The sequence below is a fragment of the Saimiri boliviensis genome, chromosome 7, assembly GCF_048565385.1.
Source record: "Saimiri boliviensis isolate mSaiBol1 chromosome 7, mSaiBol1.pri, whole genome shotgun sequence".
Lineage (NCBI taxonomy): Eukaryota > Metazoa > Chordata > Mammalia > Primates > Cebidae > Saimiri > Saimiri boliviensis.
Genome location: NC_133455.1, coordinates 59,383,745 through 59,408,806, shown reverse-complemented (window position 1 = coordinate 59,408,806; position 25,062 = coordinate 59,383,745). Strand labels below are relative to the sequence as shown.

The window sequence follows — 25,062 nt, the reverse complement described above, 5'->3', positions numbered from 1 at the left end:
TTTATTTATTCTGCACCCCACTTAGGAATATATTCTAAAGCAAGTTGCAGCAACGTATATCAAGCTTGGGTGGCCGAAAAATAATTTTAATGGATCTCTTGTTCAAGCATCCTACCAACATGAGTACTGTTTCATTTCTTATCCTTTTATTTTCCCCTAGAGCTGTACAATAATGTACTACTAGTGCCATTGTGACTTTAGCAGCACGAGACAATCTTCCTTTCATTCTTCATCTTACATTTCACTTTCCTGAGAGGACTGCTGCTGGGTAGAACAATTTCCATTGCCTGATCCTGAAAACAAAGACATTTCCTGGCTGTGTTTTAATTTAAGATCTACCTTTATTGATGATATTGAGATCGGAAGCCATGCCCCTCACTGGAGTGTTGTTAAACTTTTAGTATCTTTAACTTCCACTCTGTCTAAGGGTCTTCTACTCAGCAGCATAGGATTTCTAGATCTAAAAACCATTTTTATGTTAATAATTTACTTATCTACTATTTGGGGAAAAAATTTCCCTAACTTGCTTTTTAATTTGTTTCTATTTTGATGATACCTAGAGAACTACGTAGAGAAGTTATAATGCTGGCCTGCAGTTTTGGCAACAAGCACTGTCATCAACAGGCATCAACACTTATTTCAGATTGGATTTCCAGCAACAGGAACAGGTAAATCAAAACATATCCTGTATTTCTGGTAGTTTTAATAGTGCTTTCATACTCGCAATGGATGCATTTCAAACTGGAGAAAAACAAGACAAGGAAAAACAAGAGCAGGCAACAACATTTTGTGTCAGGTTCACAGCTTCCTGATAAAAAAAGTATGAAAGCCACAATATAAGTGTCTTCGAAATGTTTCATTGATTTTATGCTAACTTTCCTAATTTAGGTCTTTATTTTTAAATATATATAAGTTGCCACCTTATTTCAAGTTTTGAAAGCTCTGCTATCCCATAAGAACAAAATAATGAAATTCAGTCCTGACTCTTTCAGGTTCTTTATAAAGGTTGTGGTATTTATTCATAAAACAATTACCAGCATTTGTTACAAACAAAGTAGCATAACAAATGTTAATATTAAAAACAAAAAATAAAAGGTTATGAAAAAAGATCTTTACTTTTTCAGTGACCCTTGACAATGACCTTAAACTTGTATCTTATCTTAGAATTTTGCAATATAGTATTTTAATATATAATATGAGGTTAAAGCTGTTTAATTGAATTACTTTTGAGGAAGAAGTACTGTGCTAAATGTCACTTGTTAATGAAAAGAATACTAAACATAAAAATAATCAAATATATTGGTCTTATGCCTACGGTACTATAATCCTTCTTAAGGTGTCTTTATATTTTCAAAGGTATTAATGTATCATTTCTTTTTACATTTTGGACAACTGATATCCATTCCTCTCCAGTTTTGGTCCCCATAACTAGAATCTTCTCTCCTAGGAAGGAAGAGAAGCTAGGGATTAATTTGTACAGATGATGCTATTTTATGTGCAACAGTGGGCTTGTTCCTTATATGTGTGTGAGCGATGACCCACAGGCAACAAAGAAAGACACTTGCTCTGATAAACTACAGGTGTCCCCAGACTTTTTACACAGGGGGCCAGTTCACTGTCCCTCAGACCATTAGAGGCCGCCACATACTGTGCTCCTCTCACTGACCACCAGTGAAAGAGGTGCCCCTTCCTGAAGTGCGGTGGGGGGCTGGATAAATGGCCTCAGGGGGCTGCATGCGTTTGGGGACGCCTGAACTAAGAGAACCACAGTCAGTATAACCTACTTATGTAACAAATTGGTATTTGTCTTGTTAAGAGCTATTTAGGTTTAAATTTAATATCTAACTGACTAGATCAAAGAGTAATTATTCTGTTCAAAAGGTCTCTGTAGAAATCTTTCACTACATTATTTAGTAAGTCATCATAATACCTCACCTTCCTGTAGCATTTCCTGCTTGTTCCCTAAGTTAATTGTTTCTGGTCTTAGACTCAGCCACAAAGAAAAATATGTTAACAGCATCATCTGCCAGTTAATCTATTATATGTTTGAAGACAGTGATCCAATATTTCATCTGTCTTCTCTAGAGCCAAAGTGTACTCGTTTTTTAAATTTTCAAGATTTTTTGCTAAGTCTTCTGAAAACCATTTTATTAGATCTGAAAATGTTATAAAATTTTTATTTGTTTGTTTTTGTTTTTGTTTTTTTTCAGACAGAACTGAAAGTTTTTTTTTAAATTGTAATTTAGGTTCTGGGGTACATGTGCAGATCATGCAGAATTGTTGCATAAGTACATACACAGCAAGGTAGTTTGCTGCCTTCATCCTCTCATCACCTATATCTGGTATTTCTTCCCTTGTTATCCCTCCCCACCTTCCCCATCTTTGCTGTCCCTCCCCTAGTCCTCCACTACTGACCACAGTGTGTGATGCTCCCCTCCCTGTGTCCACGTGTTCAACATCCACCTATGAGTGATAACATACAGTGTTTGGTTTTCTGTTCTTGTGTCAGTTTGCTGAGAATGATGGTTTCCAGATTCATCCATGTCCCTTTGAAGGACAATGAACTCATCATTTTTCATGGCTGTGTAGTATTCCATGGTGTATATGTGCCACATTTTTTTAATCCAGTCTATTGATGATGGACATTTGGGTTGGTTCAAGATCTTTTTTTCTATTTTTACCATGTCCTTCAATTCTACCACATATAATCAGACCATGGAAGTAAAAACGTATCCAAAATAAGTACAGCTAAATTTTTATTAAAATCCATTATCATATATACATATAAAAAAGGTAAAATATATTATTGAGAAATTAATCTCTTCTTTCTTCCCTTTTGTTTTAGTGTGTTTTACTTGTTGTTTTGCTTTGCTATAAACACCTGCCCTTTTTCAGACTGATTATTGTTTTAAACACTTTAGTGGGTCTACTCATATAAACATGTTTTCCTACCATGTTATTAAAATTGGACTCACACCGTTGTATCACCATGATTTTTCTAGAAAGCATTCAAACCTAATATCACTGTCTAAATTTTAGAAATATAGCTGTTGAGAAAAATGCTATTTTAAAAACAGTTCATTAAGAATGCTTTTTGAACAATTCTCAGTACCATCTGTTAGCTGGAAATCAAAGAGGCGGATCTTAAGGTTCATAGAAGATACTGTTTCTTAAGCAGTTTTATTTTGAAATAAGAACTAAGTACAAGATAGAGTGTGAACACAAAGCAAGGAAACATTACAATCTTGGAGGGATCTCATTCTGATTCATGAAGGATAAGTAGGCCTTAAGTGGATAGGGCAGGACTGAAGACAGGGGTAAGTGTCTATGAATATGCAAGGTGGGTAGATGGCAATTCCAGACAGAAGAAAGCTACATGGGTTGCTGTTTAATTTCGTAAATGCAGTAATGTTTGACTTGTAAACTTGAACAGTTCATCAGCTCATTTTGGTTTTGGTTCCTTTGCCACCTAGGTGGCAAAATAATAAAATTTGGGCCAAATAACTTAAAGTTCTTTTGTCATTTCCTTCATTAATTTTATATTATATTCTCTGCTTTGCTTTCTTTTGTAACTGGGAAAGTAAACATGTTAGTGAAACTAACTCTGTGTTTACTAAGATTTGCTTAACCAACTATATGGCATGCCCCAGCAAACACAAGTCACCTCCTGCAGTGAGGAAACATGATATCCACTAAGCTACTACCTGGGTGTGAAAGATCAGAGATATAATCTGTATTTTTTTTTGATGACAGCTTGATAATTAAACAATAATGCAATTCTGTAGTTGGTGCTGTTTAAGTTCCTTAAACTGAGTCAATAAAGAGAAGAACATTTTTTTTTTAATGGCCCTATAGCAATAGACCAGTAACCCTTATTTGTTTGCTTTTTGTTTGTTTGTTTGTTTAATGGGAGCCTCAAATGGAGTGATTTACAAAAGTCATCTAAGAATACTAGAGATAATGTAGTAGTAGACTTGTAAAATACCTTTGGAAATATATATTTATTTTAATATATCTACAAACAGTGAGTTATAGAAGTAGCAGGGATTGCAAATGTGGGGTGTTGTACTACTAAGCGGCATAATCTTGAAACATTGAGGATATGGGTAAAATGAGTGATATCAGAATCTCAAAAATAAAATGAATGTGAAAGGCACTGCAGAGAGGGATAATGAGATCAAAATATGCAATGAATATCTAGAGATGGTAGCAGCAGAAAGAAAAATTCAAGAGTTACAGAGGATGATAAATTGAATGAGTTGACATTCTAATACCTGTTAAAATATTCAAATGCTACAGTATGTTGAATTGTAATGGTGATGTCATGCATAAAAATGGATTGACTACATTCAGGTCTTGTTAGGCTGCATTTTGGAGACTAAGTTCAACAACCAAAAAAACGCATTTCAAAAAAGAGACAAATTGCCAAGCATTTGGTGGAGATACAATACAAATGATAAAAAGATCTTGAAAACATGAGCTATGAGAGGAGCTTGTGAAACTTGAAAATCTCACTCAAAAAAAAAAAAAGACACAGGAAAGATAATGGCCTTTTTCTATGTATAAAAAGCATTATAAAGGGAATGGAAATTGGTTTCTTTTACTGGTTGGTGCAAATAAACAAGAAATAATAGGCCTAAGTCTCACTGAGTAAAACAGAGAATACATAGTATTACTGCAGATGAACTGTTATTTGAAAATCTCTTTGTTAAAACAAAATTTTGTACAGTTAACTACACAGAGATCAAATATGGCATTACAGGGTTTTCTCTAAGTAATAAATTTAACTGGAAGTTAAATATATATCCATAATAATATATTAAATACTGTTAAAAGGCACAATTTAAAGCTGTAAGCTAATACAAAGTAAAATTTTAAAGGATTTAATCTAAAGCATTATTCAATAGATAATAATGTCCATTCCTTAATATAAATTGAACTGGTATCCTTGCTATATTTAAAAGAATACCCTGAAACAACACAGCACCTTGTTTATAGTAAATGTTTATTGAATTGAAATGAATTGGGAATTTATTTTGAAACTGAAGAAATTAAGGCAATTCTGTAACGAAATTCTAAGTAGAGGCACATCTCTACTTTGCAGCATACATAATAGATGAGCTTCACTAACTAATTAATTATAACATTACTAATATTGTCTTTAATGATGATCATAAAGCTATATTGTCTTTATTTACTGTATTGAACATTTATTACATTATGGGTGCTGGCTAAGTGCTTTTTGTGTATTATCTCACCATTTTTATTTTTTTTACCATAAAAAAATTATAAACTTACAAAGGTTATGCAACTTGCCAAGATTATATATCAATAGGTTGCCTGCCCCCTAACGCTGTTGCATGTGCTTCTGTGGTATATCAAATTACTACATATCAGTAAAATACAATTGTTCAAAAATGGTAAAATAAATAAAAATTGCCCAACAGACCTCAAGTGCTCACTTCAGTGAGTAAGCCACAGTTTTATGCATATGCGCTTCATGGCACTACATGAAGAAGCCAGTGGTTTTCGAACCTGAACATGCACCTGAAACATCAAATGGGATTAAAACAGTTTTGTTGCCCTCAGAGTTTCTGATTGAGAAGGTAGAATGAGGCCCAAGGTTTTGTATTTATAACAAGTTCTCAGGTAATGCTGAGGCTTTTGGTATAGGTACCACACTTTGGGAATCGCTGGTGTAGGGAATGGTAACTATTTTTTAGAGTCGAAGACACTTGTGATCAAACTGAAGTTGTTTCCCTAAATAACCTTGGGAAAGTCTTTCAGTTTCCTCATCTGCAAAATAACAATCATATTACCAACCACGCAGGTCATGAGAGTTACGTAAAATAATGCCTATGTAATACTTAACCTTTGTAGGAAATTATAAAACACCAGTTTTATTCGGAGCTACCCTCTACTTGTTTTCATTATCTTTGGGTAGTGGGTGGTGTGAATTTTAAGTGGGAACTGTGGAGATATAACACTTATTGAATGCCTTCAATGCTAAATCTAACCTGTAGGTTTTGAGGCTTACAAGGGTGTGACCTGTAACATAAAATATAAAACAAAATGCTACCATGGAGATTCTCAGTTAGGAGCAGGAGAACATATGCCCCTTTCCCCTACTTTGAGGAATAATGCCTTTCTTGGCCACCTGGCAAATAGAACTGTTTCATCCTTTCTCTTCTTAATCAGTTGCTATTCATGGCAAATGTCCCTTTGTCACCCAGAGCTCACTTTATCTCAGAGTGTAGAGTGCTCCACATAGCTGTGTTTCTTTGTGCCTGATCCTTATCTATCAATGTTTGCTTTTCTTATGTGAGAACATAAAGGCGGAGGGACAAAAGGCTCTTTCCACTATGGTCTGTGTATATCTCATCCAGAAACCTCATGTTTTCTTTCCCCAAAACATAGATCCTAACTTATTGCTTATGATTCCAAGTTGGTGTTGTGCTATTTCCTCAGTTCTTTCTTTTTCCACTATTTTTCTTTTTCTTATTATAAATTGTTCCACTGTAAATTTTCATAGGCTAAAGCCAGACCTGCCACTCGAGTGCTGTAACCAGCACAGACATTTTGTAGACCGGTGAACACAGCAAGGAGTTTGTATGCAAAGGCAAAATCAACAGGGCTGCCCACCCCTCCAATGAGCTGAGCTCAGGAATTAGCTTGTCTTTTGTCACTAAACAGTTGTGGCTTTAGACAAATCAGTTAATTTCGGAAAATCTCAACTGTATTTCTGAAGTAAGGAGATTGCCCCCAGATTTCCAGTGCTTGTATCAGCTCTAAAAGTCCAAAATTTCACACTCACTGTCTATGAACATAAATCCATACATCATACGATTTTCCCACGATAGGACTAATTTTGTTTCTCTTTATATTATTTTGTTGAATGGTATATGTTCATTTACGCATTCACTCAATAAATACACACTGAGTAACTCATATGTGTTGGGCACTGTTAGACGTTTAGAATATTTCATTCATTCAGTCAACTAATGCTAGGCCCTGTTATGTGCCAGGAATTAAAAATACATGATTCCTGCCTTTACACACCCCAAAGTGAGGTGGAGTGGTAAGGAGGTAAGAGGGAAATAAGAGTTGTTCAAAATAGTCACACAAAGGTAAAAATGCCACTCAAAAATAGTGCAACAAATGAAAGACTGGGGGCATTCTGAGAGACTCTCATATGAGAACTTGAACAGTACAAGGAGAAGAGGAAAAAATGTCCAGCCCCAAGAGTGGCTAGTGCAAATAGAAAGGATTGACGCTATTTGAGCATTATTGAGGAAGAAAGAGTGACAGGAATTAATGGCTGCATTATTGGGTAAGATAAAAAAATGCATTAAGGACAATTTACTAGAATAATTCAATAGCTCTCAAACTTTATGTACATGTTATCTCCTAAAATAATATATTTAAGTTTACATCTAAAATTCTCCATCATACATTTAGATAATTGCAAGGATTTAACTTCTAACAGATTGTTGTAGACATTTTCAAACAAAATATTTTCAATCTCTCTAAATGTATCCAGTATAATCTAAAAACTTAGCTTTTTTTCATGTTAAAATAATGACCATTAGTCATAGCTATTTTTTACTTTAAAATGACCATTAGTCATTTTTAAATGTGATGAAGTATTTAATAGTCATAGACTTTATATCATTTCTCTCTCTTCCCCTAACTTACGTTCCAATATATTGCTGCCTGAAAACCTTTTATGTATAATTCTATCATACCTCTCTGCATAAAAAAAGTCTAAACACACATATATATGTTATTTTTTCATGTCATACTAAAACCTTGTGTTAAATTTGTTTTCTAATTTGAGTAATCATCAAAATTGTTAATTTGATAAATAATTTCCAAACATAAAAATTGTTAAATATCAAAGCAAAAAATAAGATGGCCCATTTTCCAATAAATTTACATATTCAAGGAAAAATATTACTTATTTCAGAAAGAGAAAAGTTTCATCATCAGTTTCATCCCTATTTTTATGTGAAAGTTGTGAGAAATCTTATGTATAAAAATAAGTAGGTGGGAACAAAAGGTGTTTTGTTATAGTAATTTGACACAGTTCTTTACAATCTTCCCAAGTTTTGTGCTAAATATCACACAGTAATCTATTACCAAAATTTTTAGTTATCACCTGACAATTTGATTAGGTCTTTCTTCAAATTTTATAGAAGAGTTTAAAAATTCAAAACAAATTTCCTAAATATCAATACTAATATTTAGAATTTTCTGTTTCCCACTGTAGTACAATGGAGCTCTGGAAAAGGCAAGATAAGTGAAAAATATGCTTTTCTCCTGGAAAGTGGAAGAAAACAGAAAGGATTTTATTAAAAGTATCCATATGAAAGTTGAGCATTTGTAACTTGATACTCATGATACTATCCATATTTTGATGTACTCCTTGGAAAGTGTTCCTTTATCCCCAGAGGTTTGAACACCTCATTTTGAAGACCACTGCACTAGCATGCTGGTAAACAGTGAAAGGGTGATTACTTGGTGAGATTTTCCAGGCAGAGAATATACATAAAGAAGAGTTCATCATTAAGAACTGAGAAATCATTGGGCGCGGTGGCTCATGCCTGTAATCCCAGTACTTTGGGAGGCCAAGGTGGGCGGATCTGAGACCATCCTGGCCAACATGGTGAAACCTCGTCTCTACTAAAAATACAAAAATTAGCTGGGCATGGTGGCATGCACCTGTAGTCCCAGCTACTTGGGAGGCTGAGGCAGGAGAATTGCTTGAACCCGGGAGACGGAGGTTGCAGTGAGCTGAGATGGCGCCACTGCACTCCAGCCTGGCACCTGGTGACAGAGCAAGACTCTGTCCTAAAAAACAAACAAACAAACAAACAAAAAATAAACAAATTGAGAAATCACAGTATTAATAGCTGGATGTAATCCAGACATGAGCTGTGGCTCTTGACCTTAACATTTACAGGGTATTCTAAAGTGGCTTTATTTCTTTTATCAAGTTTTATAAACCTTTTTGTCATTTATTCTTAATTCTTTCCACTAAAAATCCAAAGACTTTTACTCCCTGTTTAAAGAAATAGATGCATATCTATATAGATATATTAATAATGACATATTTTATAAGGATTTATTCCTGGAATTGATTCTTATAGATATCCCCAAGGACCTTACACAAGTATTTATTTTATTTTTACTCATTTTCCCTTAAAATATACAACTACTTGCACTCTATTTTATATTACATAGTAGACAATTCATATCTTAGTTTCAAAGTAGTTTTTCTTACTTTCTTACTATTAATAGCTAGTTAATGCTGATTTTACAAATCAAGTTATATATCTCTTTTTAACTCCTACTGACCCTGGGCATAGAAACTGCTTTTTTTCATCAGAATATTAAAAATTATTTCATTTTTAATTTGTAAGAGTTTAGAAAGCATGCCATAAAAAGTAGTTATATTCCCAGTGGATTATGTTAAGTAGCTAAAAACTGAGCAATATTTTTAGTCATTCATATTTTTCTTGCCTGGGAAGTAATACAGCATCTCACACTGTAATTTTGTTTGGCTAGTTAACCATCCTGTATTTTGCACAGTATGGGACACTGCTGATAGAGAGTGTCATACACCATTCTTTATTTTACCCTGTGCAAATTCTACCCTACGTATTCTTCATGATAGGCTCATTGAGGGTGAAAGGAAGAAAACCATAAAAAGCCTACATGAACATTTGTAGTGTAGATTTTAAAAGTACTTTTAGCTAGTTTTCCATCAATGCAAAACTTGAGGGCAGTTTTTATTGTTCTCACTTGCATCACATGCTTAGAAAAATAACTTTAAGATAATCATCTTCCTTCCCTCACCTTTCTGTCATAGGAATTTTATATATCAGTAGTTATGGCTATTCAGTTCATTGTGAATTGTTGCCTGCATAGTTTTGGCACAGAAACTTAGAGATTGGTCATAAGAGTCTTTAAAGAAGAAAATGGTATGGGCACCTCTGGCATTCACAATTATCACCAAAATCATCATCACTATTGACACCTCATTTTTAATTGATTCCTTCATAGTTCTTTAAGGTTGAAAAATAAAGTCTTTAATATGCTGCATCCCTTATTGTGGACAGTTGCAATGTTGTAGGGCCAGATTCACCAGTCTACATATGGGCAATGGCATGTCTGGTTAATAGTCAACTTGACTTTCTTCTTTTAGAAACAAGGACAAGTTCTATTATCCAAAATAGAGTACAGTAGCACTGTCATTTGTTTCTTTACCCTCCAACGCCTATGCTGAAGCCACACTCCCACCTCAGCCTCTTATGTATGCCTACAGCCCCACACCACCACACCTCAGTAATTTTTTTTTTTTTTCTTGAGACGGAGTTTCGCTCTTGTTACCCAGGCTGGAGTGCAATGGCGCGATCTCGGCTCACCGCAACCTCCGCCTCCTGGGTTCAGGCAATTCTCCTGCCTCAGCCTCCTGAGTAGCTGGGATTATAGGCACGCGCCACCATGCTCAGCTAATTTTTTGTATTTTTGTATTTTTAGTAGAGACGGGTTTTCACCATGTTGACCAGGTTGGTCTCGATCTCTCGACCTTGTGGACCTTGTGATCCACCCGCCTCGGCCTCCCAAAGTGCTGGGATTACAGGCTTGAGCCATCGCGCCTGGCTTTTTTTTTTTTTTTTTTTTTTTTTTTTTGAGACAGGGTCTCACTATGTTGGCCAGGCTGGTCCTAAACTCCTGGCCTCAAGCAATCCTCCTACCTTGGTCTCTCAAAGTGTTGAAATCAAAATGACTTTTAACTTTTCTAAAATAAGAATTTATTGCATATTTCTTTCATAGTTATAAGTTAACTTGTTTAAGTTAATTTAACTAATTTAAGTTAACCAGTATTAATTCAAACCCTTATAGTACTTGATTCATATATCACAGATACCGACTCTCTGTCATGGTCCAGCCATCATGTTAAAACGCACTAGGGATCCATTGATGGTTCCTGTCTGACAGTCTAATGGGGTAGAACAACACTAATCAGATGTCATACAAATAATATAGTATTTTAACTGTGATGAGAAGCCAGATGGAAGGTTTACAAGAGAAGGGGAATTTGACCTGTCAGTGAAGTTGGGTTCCCTGCAGAATGGCAACTAAACTGGGGTCTATGGGAGAGATGCACATTCTTTAGACTAAGCAGGAAAGGGGGGTGTTAAATGGAAGCAACAGTGTGCAAAAATGATCTTCCTTCACAACATCCTTTCCCAAGATTAGACTCTTGGTACTTTCAAAAAGTTGCGCTGCTTGGGCAGAATCTGTACTGAAACAAGAACATCTTCTAAAAATTTGGTAAGATAATTTTTAATTTAATCACTTTGTTTTGTTTTTATTTGCTGAGAGGAGCAAAATCTAAGTTGATTATTCTCCTTCATCAAAGCTTTAGAGGATCTCTATTCTAACATTAGAGTATGTTACCAAACAAGTGTTTTGGAAAAGCTATGTAGAAGAAAAATAATATATGAAATGTAGTGAGTGTGCTTGCTATCTGAATTTATCCTATTGTGAATTCTTTTGTCAATATGAAAATCCTTTTCATAGGCAGGAATTGCTGCTTGGCTTATCATTTGTAAAATTACAGGTCTTCATATATTACAATTACTTAACTAGTGGCTATACCTGAATATAGACAAGAACTTTTTATCCTTCTTTTCCCAAAGCTTTCCTGAAATCACACTGAAAATACCACTATTCCTTTCTATGTAGAGAATTTAATACATGCCAACTCAATTCAGTCTGTCATGAGATAAATGTTTGACTGAATGACCTACTTGAGGGACTAACTAATTTGGTTGTATTTTTAATTTAGTTTTTATATAGCAGGGACTTTAATTGCTTCTACAGCTAATATAACTCCAGTGAGTGCACATTTCTATTCATTTTCTTATAGTCACATTGAGTTTCTAATCTAAATGCATTTACGATTTTATATTCTAATTTAAAATGCAGAAATAATCATACACTTGTATTCGTTTTCCCAGCACTTTGGTCTGTTTCCTGACATTTTACTGTTCAGAAAAATTTTGTTACTAGCCATGCATAGAGCCACACAGTCAATAGTTATTTTTTCAAAGTATCTTAATTGTTATAGAAGTATGCTTTTTTGAAGGTGATGTGATTTAATTTAATTTTTTTTCTTTGCAGTATAATTGGATCTCCCCCATTACTGCCAATAGTAATTTTCTTATTGTGTTTGTATTGTTTGCCTAAAATTATACTGATGTCAGACACTTTTGTGTCTTTTATCAAAAGATATGCCTATTGATTCATTGTAGAATAGCTCTATTTTCACAGTAGAAGTGCTAACTGAATATAGATTCACATGGGCAACTGAGAACAATGCTGATTAAACTTACAATAATAAGCATTATTATTTACTAAACTGGAATTTTGTTGGCTGAATAGCCAACAAAAATATTTGCAGCTTCCAAAACATTTGTACTAAAATACAGTGAGTATATTATACTGACAGATTCAGAGACACTGAGTATAAAATTCATCGCAGTCACTGTCCACTACAAAGAAGAGATTTACTTCACATTTTTCTAATGTAATATAAGCATTGCTATTATCACTAAGGGGAGTCCTTCAACAACACTAATATTTCCTTTTTGTTTATTTTTTCCCTTAATGATTAGGCATATACATATAATTTACTTTAATTCAAAATAAAAATAAAAATAAAAATAACTCACTAATGTTAGTCTTCTTTCTAATGATACTATGATAACATTTATTTAACATTGTGATCATTATGATAAAATATGGAAGCATCAATAATGTTTCATTATATATATATATATATATATATATATTATTTGAAAAGTAGGAAAATTAGAACTTTTATGGTTCAGAAATTTTTAGCAATAGCAGCAAAATTGAAAGGACACCCACATACATCTATGGATTGAATACTGGCCTCCTAAAGATGCCTCCAAATCTTAATCCCTGCGTTTAAATGTAACTTTATTTAGAAGTAGTATTGTTGCAGATGTAAAAAGTAACAGATATCTCAATATGAGATCCTCCTGAATTTAAAGAAATCTTGAAATCTCGTGATGAGTACCCGTATAGGGGAAAAGTAGTCACAGAGAAATGGGGGAGTAAGTCATGAAAAGACAGAGGTAGAGATTGGAGTAGTGCATCTACAAACCAGGGAGCACCAAGCACTGCTGGAGCCAGCAGAAGCTGGAGAGAGGCATGGTGTACATTTTCCCTTCAGTCTGCAGGAGAAAACCACCATGGTTTTGAACTTCTGATTTCAGACCAGCGATAGAATACATTTCTGTGATTTCAGGCCACCGAGTTTTTGGTCATTTGTTTTGGCAGCCCTAGAAAACTAACACACACACACTCAGTGTCTGCCTTATATTCAAGCCTTGATTTATAATAATATTTTGGAGGGTTTTCCTTTGTTTGATGGAATATCAGGGAGATATTGCAAATGAAATTTTTCACTTTCCTGAACTTCATCCTATTTTTACTTAGGGTTTTCTTTAAGAAAAGGAGGAAACAATTACTTCTTGTTGCTCACAAAAGTAAGATAACATTATAATCATCTGCCATTATAATATTATTTTTAAATATATAGGGAAAAAATCATGGGAGTAATTCATGGCATAAAATAGAATAATATATGGAGATTACCCTAAAATTCATGCAAACTCACCCATGCTCATTTTTCAGGATCTCTTTACTTTTAAGTATTAGAGTTTCTTCATTTTTTCTTTCTAATGACTTGTGATTCTATTTATAATTATGAAATCAAATAGAAAAAATAAAGTAACACATTTAATTTTCACATATAAATAAACCTTATTTTATCCTGAAATATACAGAGCAGGCATTCGACATGTACAGTTTTCTCATTCTCTTCAGACATATGTAATACCATAATGAATTACATGTATATTTGCATGTATACATTTTAAATATTTCAATTTTTCCACAAAATAATAAACCATGCTAACTCTCCTAAAATGTATTTCTCAGGTTATCATCTAACAATGCAAAATATGCCTTTTTGCCTAATTTGTAACTTTTTCATCCACTTTTGCCACACTCCTTTTTGTCAGAATCTAGGTTATTTTGTCTTGTTTTCAATAATTTTCTGTTACTTCATAAAGTAGGACTAGATTCTTAACTATTTTAAGTGAGTATCTTTTGTCAAATTTAATTACATCAGTATTCCTTAAAAGACACATATATGTATGACATTCATCATGTGTTTCACTGCTTTTCACATAAAAAGATAACAGGAAGGTCAAAGTACTTTTCAGTAAAGTCATAGAACCTCTCAGATTGGATGTGAATAAGAAACTTTCTCTATTTTTAAAAAGTACATTTTTTAAAAAAATATAATAAATTAAACTATCAATTAAAAGTCTAAGAGAATTGTATTTTGATCAATACACATAAACACACACACAAATAGCAAAAAATTTTTTGGCCAAAATAAAATCCATTTCTGGTTGGGAAACTTTCAATGGAGAAAAATGAATTATTGTTCTCCTACACAAGACAGCTTTATGGTTATGCCAAAAACTTAACAAAATTGCAATGATCAATTCTTGCCAGTCTGAAGAATCAGCCTTGTTAATCTCAGTGACCTTGACAGTTCATTAGAGAGTAAGGTAAACCACATTTGCACTGATTCCTCACAGTTTGGGAAATAGTACATTGATTGATAAGATAAATCTGTGTAATTTTTCAACATTTGTATGAAGAATAGAAAAGGTGATGACAATTGCTATAAATCTTTCCTGAGCAACAAATGTTATTTGTTGAAGCGAAGCCTAATATAATCCAGTGGAGCTTTCATAGACACTCAGACTTGGGTCATGATTCGAATGAAGACAGTGCTCCTGTATTTGCTATGGTAACTAATGTGTCATTCTTATAACTTATCTTTCATCTTAATGGTTAAGCTGAAGTGCTAATTCCTAATTATTGTCACTCAGACAACACCATTAATTTTTGTTTCTAGAGTTAGGCTTTATATGATAGCAGGTACTTAGATTTACAGTGCCTTGACCAGAGCTGAGTGAAGCAGCAGCTTAAATATTCAGAGTCAGGATGGAGCAGCGAGTTGAAAAGCCTTGGATAACAGGAAGGTGATTATCTGGATACAATTTATCTCATCTTTAACAGAGGCGTCTATAAATAGGGCAATTTATCAGCCGTTTCACAACTTCTACTACAATTGTATACGTCTTAAGTATTAAATTATGTTATGCTCTTAGAGCTATATATATCAGCAGCCTGCTGTTCACTGTTTTAGACTGAGTCATCATAGATATCTTAATTTTTCTACTTTGGTTATAAAGCATTTTTGAACCCTTATAGGTATAATTGATTCTGGATATATTGCAAGAAAATTATAAGGGTTCTAAGTTGTGAAATGTTAAATATCCAGCATTTAGGCTTTTCAGTATGAGGTGTTTAAAATTGGGCCAAAGGAAAAAAAAAACTAGACAAGTCACAAATTTTCCTCTAATTATTTGCTTTTTTTCCTTTACCTTTTTGTAGGTCTTTGTCATTCTTGCCTTTGTCATTCACACTGAATTTTTTGTCTTCTGTGCGTTTCTCACTTGTGTTCTTTCTGTCTTTCTACTTTTCCTTTGATGTCTCCTTTCTGACCTCTTCTTTTTAATGTTATCTGGGCCACTCAGCTTCTAATGTTTTTGTGCTTTGGCAATTATATTTTATAAAGTGGTCTTATAGCCCAGATATTTAACCTTCATCATCTCTCTTCCTGACTATCCAATTGTATTGCTGCTAGAAATAATAGCAATTTTATATATAGAACTTAAACCTTTAAAAAGTAATTTCATATATATTACTTAAACTTAGATAAAGTGAATGTCCCTTTGAAAGTACATTTACTTTAATTTTAAAAGCCACTTGAAAGAAGTGCAGTTACTTTAAAATGTAATCTTTTGATAAATTCAGACTATTAAGAGTTAAGATCCCTTGTACCCCACCAGTAAGCCTTTTTCTTTTCATGTAGAAAGAGCTGCATATGCATCTTTGCAAACAGGCAAAATTAAAATATTAAGAAGTATTGAACATCATTTTAGGACATATTGAGATAATTTTAAATACATTTGTTCTGTTCTCCACTATTTTCTCCAGTGCTATTCTTTTGAATTCCACAGGGCTGTTGCAGACTGTTTTTGAACTGCCTTTTCCTTTGTTTTGAGATTTTCCTATTTCTTTTTGTTATACTCAAGGTTCAAGGGGAATGTAAATGCTGTTTGGGCACAAGTGAGAGAACTCCCTAGAAACAGAAGCACCCTAGCTGTGGCATGAAAGGCGCCTAGCAAACAACACCGCTGCCTAGTGACCTCTCCATTCATCACTGCTCTTTGTTTCACTTGGGATTCTGTCCTCTCTTTGCTAGGGGCATTGTAGAGATTTCTAGAAACCACATTCTTCCTAGTTGCCAGGGTTTTTATGAATTTAGTGGTACCCTATTTGAGTGACAGGTATACTAGTAAAGTTAGGTGGGATTATAAAAGCATTTTATTATAATGCTTTAAACTCGAGACATATTATCAGTCATGTTTTTCGATAAATTGCTCATTCACTCAGTGAGATTCTTTAAATTTTTACTGCTGCTTTTTAAAAATTCCATTACTCATTTGGGAAAGATAGTTGTTACTTCATTTTAATAATAATAGTAATATAAATAATGAGGAGGAGGAGATTTGTTATCAAATATTGAGAACAATTTGCTATTTTTCCCAGCACTAGGCAATGCGCATTGTGGAGATAAAGCCCCAACCAAAACCTTTATATACACCAGGCACTGTGCTAAGCACTGGACAGACATCTCATTTAATCATTGTAACAGCCCTGTAAGGAATTATTATCCCCATTTTCCAGAAGGGGAAACTGACATATAGACACAAAAAGTAGCTCATTCCTTCTAAACACCTTTAAGTTTTATTCATGGTGGCTTTATTAACAGCAGACAAGAAGCTAAAGAATGAGGATAGAAAGAAATGAGAATAGAGGACACTATGAACAAAGTCAGCCTCTGTAAATGCAGGTTATTTTTCAGTTTGCTATTTCAAAGTCATGGATTGTCTATCCCTAAAAAGGACAAGCATTTGTAAGGCAGAACAAGATTTGGAATATTGGCAAGGAAGCCTCCACCAAAGCTTTTAATTTTCAGTTAGAGTAGGCAAACAATCTTTCAAATGAATGAATTAATTATAAATTAATCAAGTGTTAGGCCTCACTCTATATCAATGGTGCGTGTAGTGCTACTGAAAGAATGAAGTGCTCTTAGAGAGCCTAGATTTGAGAAATGCTTTTCATTGTCTTTGAAAATAATTAAATCCACATTTCAGTGTTAATACAATCACTAATGAAAGACTCTTGTACTCACAGAGCAAGAAAGGACTTTAGAACCCATGTGTTTAGCCCTGTCCAATTAGGCTAAAAAATGAAGGCCAAGGCAATGACCTTGACTTACCTGGACCTAGAGGCAGTCACTGGTTAAATTAGGCCTGCCAAAAACTTGCTTAGAAATAGACTTATGGCATAATTATCTAAATTTGAATTTTAAATATATTTTTCCTTTGGCAAGTATAATTTTCCTCTCTAGGATATTTTAAATTTATCTCTACATATTATTCAATTGCATTTTTGTATATTGAATGCATTTTATTCTAACAGTAAGTAACTATTTTTACAAATGTACTTATACATTTACTTATTTCCAAACTAATTATAAAAGTTATTAAATAATTAAACACAAAATATATGAGTTCAAAAAAAGAAAGAGTACTTATAATGACCAAACCCTGAGGCAAACATTAATATACTTGTTTGTCCTTTCAGTTTATTTTTCCTAAGAACATACACATTATGTAATTTTTGTAAACTTACGCAATGGTATTACACATATTATTCATTAACATATGCATTACACTTTAGCTTTAGTATATTTTATTATATGACTAAATATTAATCTATGATATCATTCTCAGTTGCTATTTGTATGTTAACTTAAACCAGTGCCTTATTGTTGATATTTTAGTTGAGTTCATATTTTTTTACTATATAGCAATGAAAACATTCACAACAAAATCTTTGGAAATTCTCTCAACTATTTATCATGTCAATTCATTTCACTGTTTTTCATTTAGTAACTAAAATACTGTGCCAGGTACAGTGGCTCACACCTGTAATCCCAGCCCTTTGGGAGGCCGAGGCAGGTGAATCATGAGGTCAGGGGTTCGAGACCAGCCTGGCCAAGATGGTGAAACCCCTATCTACTAAAAATACAAAACTTAGCCAGGCATGGTCGTGGGCTCCTGTAATCTCAGCTACATGGGAGGCTGAGGCAGGAGAATTTGTTGAACCTAGGAGGTGGAGATTGCAATGAGCCAAGATTGCACCACCGCACTCTAAACTGGATGATAGAGCAAGATTCCATCTCAAAACAAAACAAAACAAAACAATAACAAAAAAAAACAATTTACTATGATTTAGTTTCATTCTACTGTTGTTATGAATGAACAACATATTTTTCTCCCAAATTTGTATGTTGAAATCCTAATCCCCAATGTGATAGTATTAGAATGTATGGTCTTTGGGAGCTATATCACCATTTGTGATGGTGAAGCCCTCACAAATGCAATTAAATACCTCATGAAAGAAATCCCAGATTGCCTTTTAGCTCTGTTTCTACCACATAAGAGTTTAAGAAGTCACCAGACTACAACCTGGCAGGAGGCCCTCGCCAGAACCTGACCATGCTGTTACCCTAATCTCAGACTTATAGCCTCCAGCACTGTGAGAAATAAATTTCAGTTGTTTATAACCCTCCCAGTATATGGTACTTTGTTACAGCATTTCAGACTAAGGCAGCCATCATTATTATTTAACTCAGTAAAACACTTTCCTGAAAGATGCATGTCTTTATTTTTCCACTTACTTAATTTTTTTAACTTTTACTTCCAAAGCATTTGCTCTGAGTAAGATAAAAAAGTTACATATATCACTAAAATATGAAAATAATTTCACAATGATATACTAAACTTCTGTGCTTTCAAAAGTGTTATCATACAAAGGAACTCTGTCACAATCCTATTTAAAATGAGAGTAGAATAAACTATCATACAAGTTACACTAATTAGGTAATAATTTCTGTAATGTCAGTATCCTAAAAAAGATAAAGGTATTTTATTTTGGCTAAGCATTACCCCATTCATCTTGTATGATGTAGCTAGGAGAGGCTAACTCACTGTTCATGTTTATCATGTATACGGTACCAAGAGAAAAACAAACACAGCTTTCTTTCCCAGATAATAAAATTCTATTAAAGAATTTAATGCTCAGGCAGCATTTAAAGAGAAATGACTGAGAATATTCACATTCTTATAAATAATTTCCATGTTCACTAGGAGGGGCCTTCTCCTTGTAATCCTAATATCAGGAGTCTCACAGGACTCATTTGTACCGCTCATAACTGTGGGTTCTGTGGGGTTTTTTTAGCTCATGCTTTACAAACAAATGAGCATTTTCATTTGTTCCTAATGACTTTGGTTTATACAAAGAGATCTTAAACTGTCCCCAGAGCAACCATTTTGCTGAAATGTTATTAGAACGTCTTTACAAATTTAGCAACAAAAGGGGGTTTCATTAACAGTGGAAGTCACTGGGAACTGAAGGCCCTTGGCATATCTGATGCTTACCAATCTTGTTTCATTTATAGGCATGGGCAAAAATGATCTTGTGAACTTTACATTGATTCTTCATCTGCTACATGGATAAAAAACATGAGGAGTTGATGGAGTGAGAAGATGTGCTATTTATTTTCTCCTCCTAAGGAGCCATAGAAACGTATGCAATTGTATTTCCTAGCATCTGCTAATAGAGCCATATCTTCCCTGATATTTGGGGGATTTGTAACTGAGACTGAGGACTATTTTTCAAGGGACCATCAACATGCTTTAAATTATATACGTAAACACGTGTATTTCGTTTTCATGGTAATAGAATTTCATCAAATTTGATATATCTGATATGTGAAGGACAGCCATTGAGAAGACTGAAACTTGACCAGCAGTGTTTTGTAAAGCACATGCAAAGTATGCAGTCTTTCCCTTCATTTGAAGCTACAGATACAAATATGGAACCTGTCTTTATTCTAGGCAGCTTTGCTTTCAAAGACCTCCTTTGCCCAGTATTTGCGTTAGATTTCTTCAGGGTGGTCTGTCTATTATTTTATCCATTTGTGTTAGATTCCTTCAGGAAGGTCTGTCTGTCATTTCATCCAACATTTTATTGCTGGGTGTCCTTTCAGACTCTCTTCTTCTTCCTCTGTATATGACCAGTTTGCCTTGCAGCAGCTCCTTAAATATACTGCTACTTTATGTCCTTTTAACTCACCCAGAGGCTGTGTTTTAACAAGTATCACTTCAGTGCTGCTGAACAGAATGAATACTTATTGTCGGAAATCCAGTCTTTCCAACATCAAACGTTTATCAAAGATGACTGATTAAACTGTGGATTTAAAAAAAGTAATTAAAAATAATTACAGGTAGCAACTGTGTCCAGTTCAACTCTCAGAAGATTATATGTTGGATGCATTGGTATTACTCTGCAGTTCACTGGTTAGGCCCAGAGCATGGCAATCATACCCTCTTGAAGGGTGTACAATTTTTGGAGAGATGTCAGCAAGATGGTATAGCAGGAAGCACTGAATTCTTCTTTCCCTGCAAACACAATGATTCAGCAATGACTTATGGGCAAATTCCCTTTGTGAGAAATCCAGAAACTGATTGAAATGTTCCTATGTCATTAGTGAGTGTAAGATCACTCATCAAAGGTCATGGAGAGATTTAGGACACACACTTTTCAGAAACTCTACTCCCTAGCACAAGGTCAAATGGTCAGGAAGAGGCTTTCTCCTCCCAGCTTCTCCTAGGGGAGAAAAGAGGTAGGTTCATGCATCCAGTATCTTACTATTTGCAATGGTATCCCCTAAAAACTGGCTTCTGTCTTGCTTACTTTGGAACTCTGAAAAGTTTAACACAATCTAGCCATCTGAGGAAAGTGGAGATGGTGGCTTGAGCTAGAGATGCCATAATTTCTTCCAGCACAGAGTGATAGGATTAAACAAAAATTCCAATTATTGATAGCCTCTTGGAGAGGAAAATATTTGATCCATGCTTCCAGTGCTTTAATGTTTCTGGTACTGCACAAAGAATGAGCATTTGCTTTGCTAGGCATGGAGCTCTGACAGAACTGACATAGTCTAGCCACCTGGAGGAGGACAGAGATAGGAGTTTGGGCTGGTAAATGTCATAAATATTCTCTACTGCCATCACAGATTAAATAGAGGAAAAATCCCAGCTCTTGGCATCCCATGGGGAGGGAAAGAGTTGATCTGTGCATCCAGTGCTCAGACTTCTCTGAGGCATCCCAAAGAATTAACATCTGACTTCTCAGTCTTGGCATTCTGATGGGTCTGGTGCAAGCTAGCCACTTAGGGGAGAACAAAACAGTGGCTTGGACTGTTAAACACTGCAGCTTTTCCCCAGCTCAGCACAGAGCAAGCAGATAAAAACCACAGCTGCATGCTTCTCCCTGGGAATAAAGACAGTTAGTAGAAGTTTTCAGAATCTCTAGCCAGGCTACTAGGTGTGTATCTTCTTCTATACAAGGCCAGTTTGTGAATTTGGAGAAGTAATTGATTAATGTGCAGATATCAACCAATAGTCAAGAAAAATAAGAAACTAGGAATGATGTTCCAAAGAAAATAATATGATAAATCTTCAAAAATTGACTATAATAAAACATATGATTTATCGGACAGATAATTCAAAATAACTCTCATAAAGAAGCTCACTGAAGTCAAGAGTACAATGCATTTAAAATAATTTAAACAAGAAGATAGAAAACATTAAAAAGTATGAAACAGATAATGAAGCTGAAGAACACGTTAACTGAAAAATTTACTATTAATAGAAGGGTTAAACAGCAGATTAGATACATAAAGATGGATCAATCAGCGACTTTAAAGACAAGAATTTAAAGATTTACTTAGAAAAAATGCTGAAAAGAAGTGAAGATAGCTTAAGGGAGTTTTGGGACACCAGGAAGTGGACCAATATACACATCATGGAAGTCCAAGAAGCAGAAGATAAAGTGAAAGGACTAGACAGCTTTTTCAAAGATACAATGGATGAAAACTTCACAAATCTAGAGAAGGAAATGGACATTCAGAAGCAAAAAGCCCAAGCACACCAAATAAAGTGACCTTAAGGAAATGTACATCAAGACACATTATAATCAAATTGGCAAAAGTAAAAAAGATAATTTTGAAAGCAGCAAAAGTGACTTGGCACATGCTAAGGAACACTTATAGAACTATCAAAAGATTTTTCAGCAGAAATCTTGCAAGTTAGAAGAAAGTGGAATGATATATTCAAAATGCTGCAAGAAAAAAGAAAACTGCCAACCCAGAATACTATACAAGCAATAATGTCATTTAAAAACACAAGAGAAACAATGACTTTCCTAGGCAAACAAAAGCTGAGTGAGGTCATCACCAGCAGACTTGCCTTGAAAGTAATGCTAAAGGAAACTTTTCAGGTTCAAATGAAAGGATGCTAAATAGCAACAAAATGGCATAAGAAAATATGAAACATATAGATAAATACAAATACATTATTACTATAATGGTGGTGGTAAATAATTTTTAATTTTAATATAAAGTTTAAATAAAAGTATTAAAAATGAATATAACTAAAAATATATTAAAAGGTACACAATATGAATAATAAAAATTGTGAAAACAAAGTCTGAGGGCAAGAGTTAAATTGTGGAGTTTTTGTGTGTATTTAAGCTTAAGTTGTTATCAGCTGAAAATAGACTGTTACAATATATGTGTACATCAAGGTAAGCACACTAATAAAACCATAGAAGTTATAAAAAAGAGAAGGAAAGACAAATAACAGCATATCAACATAAAAAATTCAAAAATGAAGACAGTAAGAGAGGAAAAGACAGGAAAAAACCTACAAGACCACAGAAAACAATTTTGTTAAAATGGCAAAAACAAATTCTTCCCTATCAATATTACTTTAGATATAAATGGATTATTCTTCCCAATCAAAAAACAGTGGCTGAATGTATTAACAAAACAAGACCTAACTGTATAGTGTCTATAAGAGTCTCTTAGTTTTAAGGACACTTACAGTATGAGAGTAAAGGGATGGAAAAATACATTCCGTGCAAATGGAAAACCGAAAAAGAGCAGCTATAGCAGGCAAAACTTTAAGTCAAAAACCATTAGAAGAACTATGTTAAAAGTGTCAAACCACTGTAAAGATATAACAAATTATAAACATACATACATTCAACGTCAGAGCACCTAACTATATAAAGCCAATATTGACAGAACTGAAGGGAGAAATAAAAAGTAATAAAAATAGTGGAGATGCCAGTATTCAACTTTTAATAATAAATAAAACATCCAGACAGAAGATCAATAAGACAGGACTTACAACACTATAAACCAAATAGGCATAACAGACATGCACAGAATATCCTATCCTATGACAACAGAATATACATTCTTCTTAAGCACACATAGAACTTTCTCCAAGTTAGATCACATGTTATGTCATAAAACAAGTCTTAACAAATTTAAGAAGATTGAAATCATACCACATACTTTTACTAAACGAAATGAAGTGAAACTAGAAAGCAATAGCAAAAAGAAAATGGGAAAATTTACAAATAGGTGGATTAAGCAATACACTCTTAAACAATAATTGGGTCCAGAAGAAATCCAAAAAGAAAGTAAAGAGTACATCAAGACCAAAAAAAAAAAAAAAAAAAAAAAAAAAAAAAAAAAAAAAAAGAATGAAACGTCATACTGAAACTTATGGGATACAGTTAAAGCAGTATTAAGAGGGAAGTTTATTATAATAAACACCTATATTTATAATGACCTGAACCTACCTTTACACCTCAAGGAGAAAGAAAAAGGACAAATTATCTACATAGTTAGCAAAAGGGAGAAAATAACAAAGAACAAAAATAAAATAGAAAACAGAAAAACAATAGAAAAAATCAGACAAAATTGATAAATCTTAAACTAGACTAGTTAATAAAAAAGATGGAAGACTCAAATAAATAAAAAGAGAAATTAAGGGCTAGATATTACAACTAATGCCACAGACATAAAAAGAATTAAAAGAAACTACTATAAACAATTATATGCTAACAAATGAAATAACAGAAAAATGGACACACTCCTACAAAATGTAGCCTATCGATATACTAACCAGTGAAGAATTAGGAAGTCTGTACAGATCTATAACTGAGATGGAAATTGATTTAGTACTCAAAAACCTCTAAGAAAGAAAAACCTGGGACTAGATGACTTCACTGAAAGGTAAACTCTACCAAACATTTAAAAAATCCTCCAATCTTTTCGAACTTTCAAAAACAATTGAAGAGGAACACTTCCAAACTTATTTTACCAGCATCACCCAGGTAGCAAAGCCAGGCAAAGATATCACAAGGAATTAAAACTACAGGTAAATATCCATAATGAAAGTAGATGCAGAAATCCTCAACAGAACACTAGCAGCCTGAAACTAATAGTACATTAAAGGATAATACACCACGACCAGCTGGTATTTATCTCTGAGATGCAAGGATACTTCTACATACAAAAATCAATTAATGTTATATACCACATTATTAGAATAAAGGATAATCACATGATCATCTTAAATACAAAGCACTGACAAAATTTAATATCTTTTTATGATTAAAAAAAAAAAACTCTTAACAAATAAGGAATAAAAGGAAAGTACCTCGATGTAGTTAAAGCCATACATGAAAAGCCTGCAATTAACATTATATTCGATGGTGAAAAATTGAAAGCTTTTCCTCTACAACCAAAACCAAAATCAAGAAACCTCCTCTAACCACTTTATTCAACATAGTTCTGGAAACCTTAACCAGAGAAAATAGAGA

The 25,062-nt window shown here is 33.8% G+C and overlaps 1 protein-coding gene across 1 annotated transcript in view; it reads left to right on the top strand.

Moving 5' to 3' along the window:
• Positions 1 to 25,062, top strand: part of TRHDE (thyrotropin releasing hormone degrading enzyme) — a 406,810-nt gene that overhangs the window by 350,946 nt on the left and 30,802 nt on the right. Inside the window, exons 14-15 of the mRNA XM_003927810.4 lie at positions 26 to 123; positions 561 to 668. Coding sequence (XP_003927859.2) covers positions 26 to 123; positions 561 to 668 — 206 coding nt within the window. The remainder of the gene's footprint in view (positions 1 to 25; positions 124 to 560; positions 669 to 25,062) is intronic.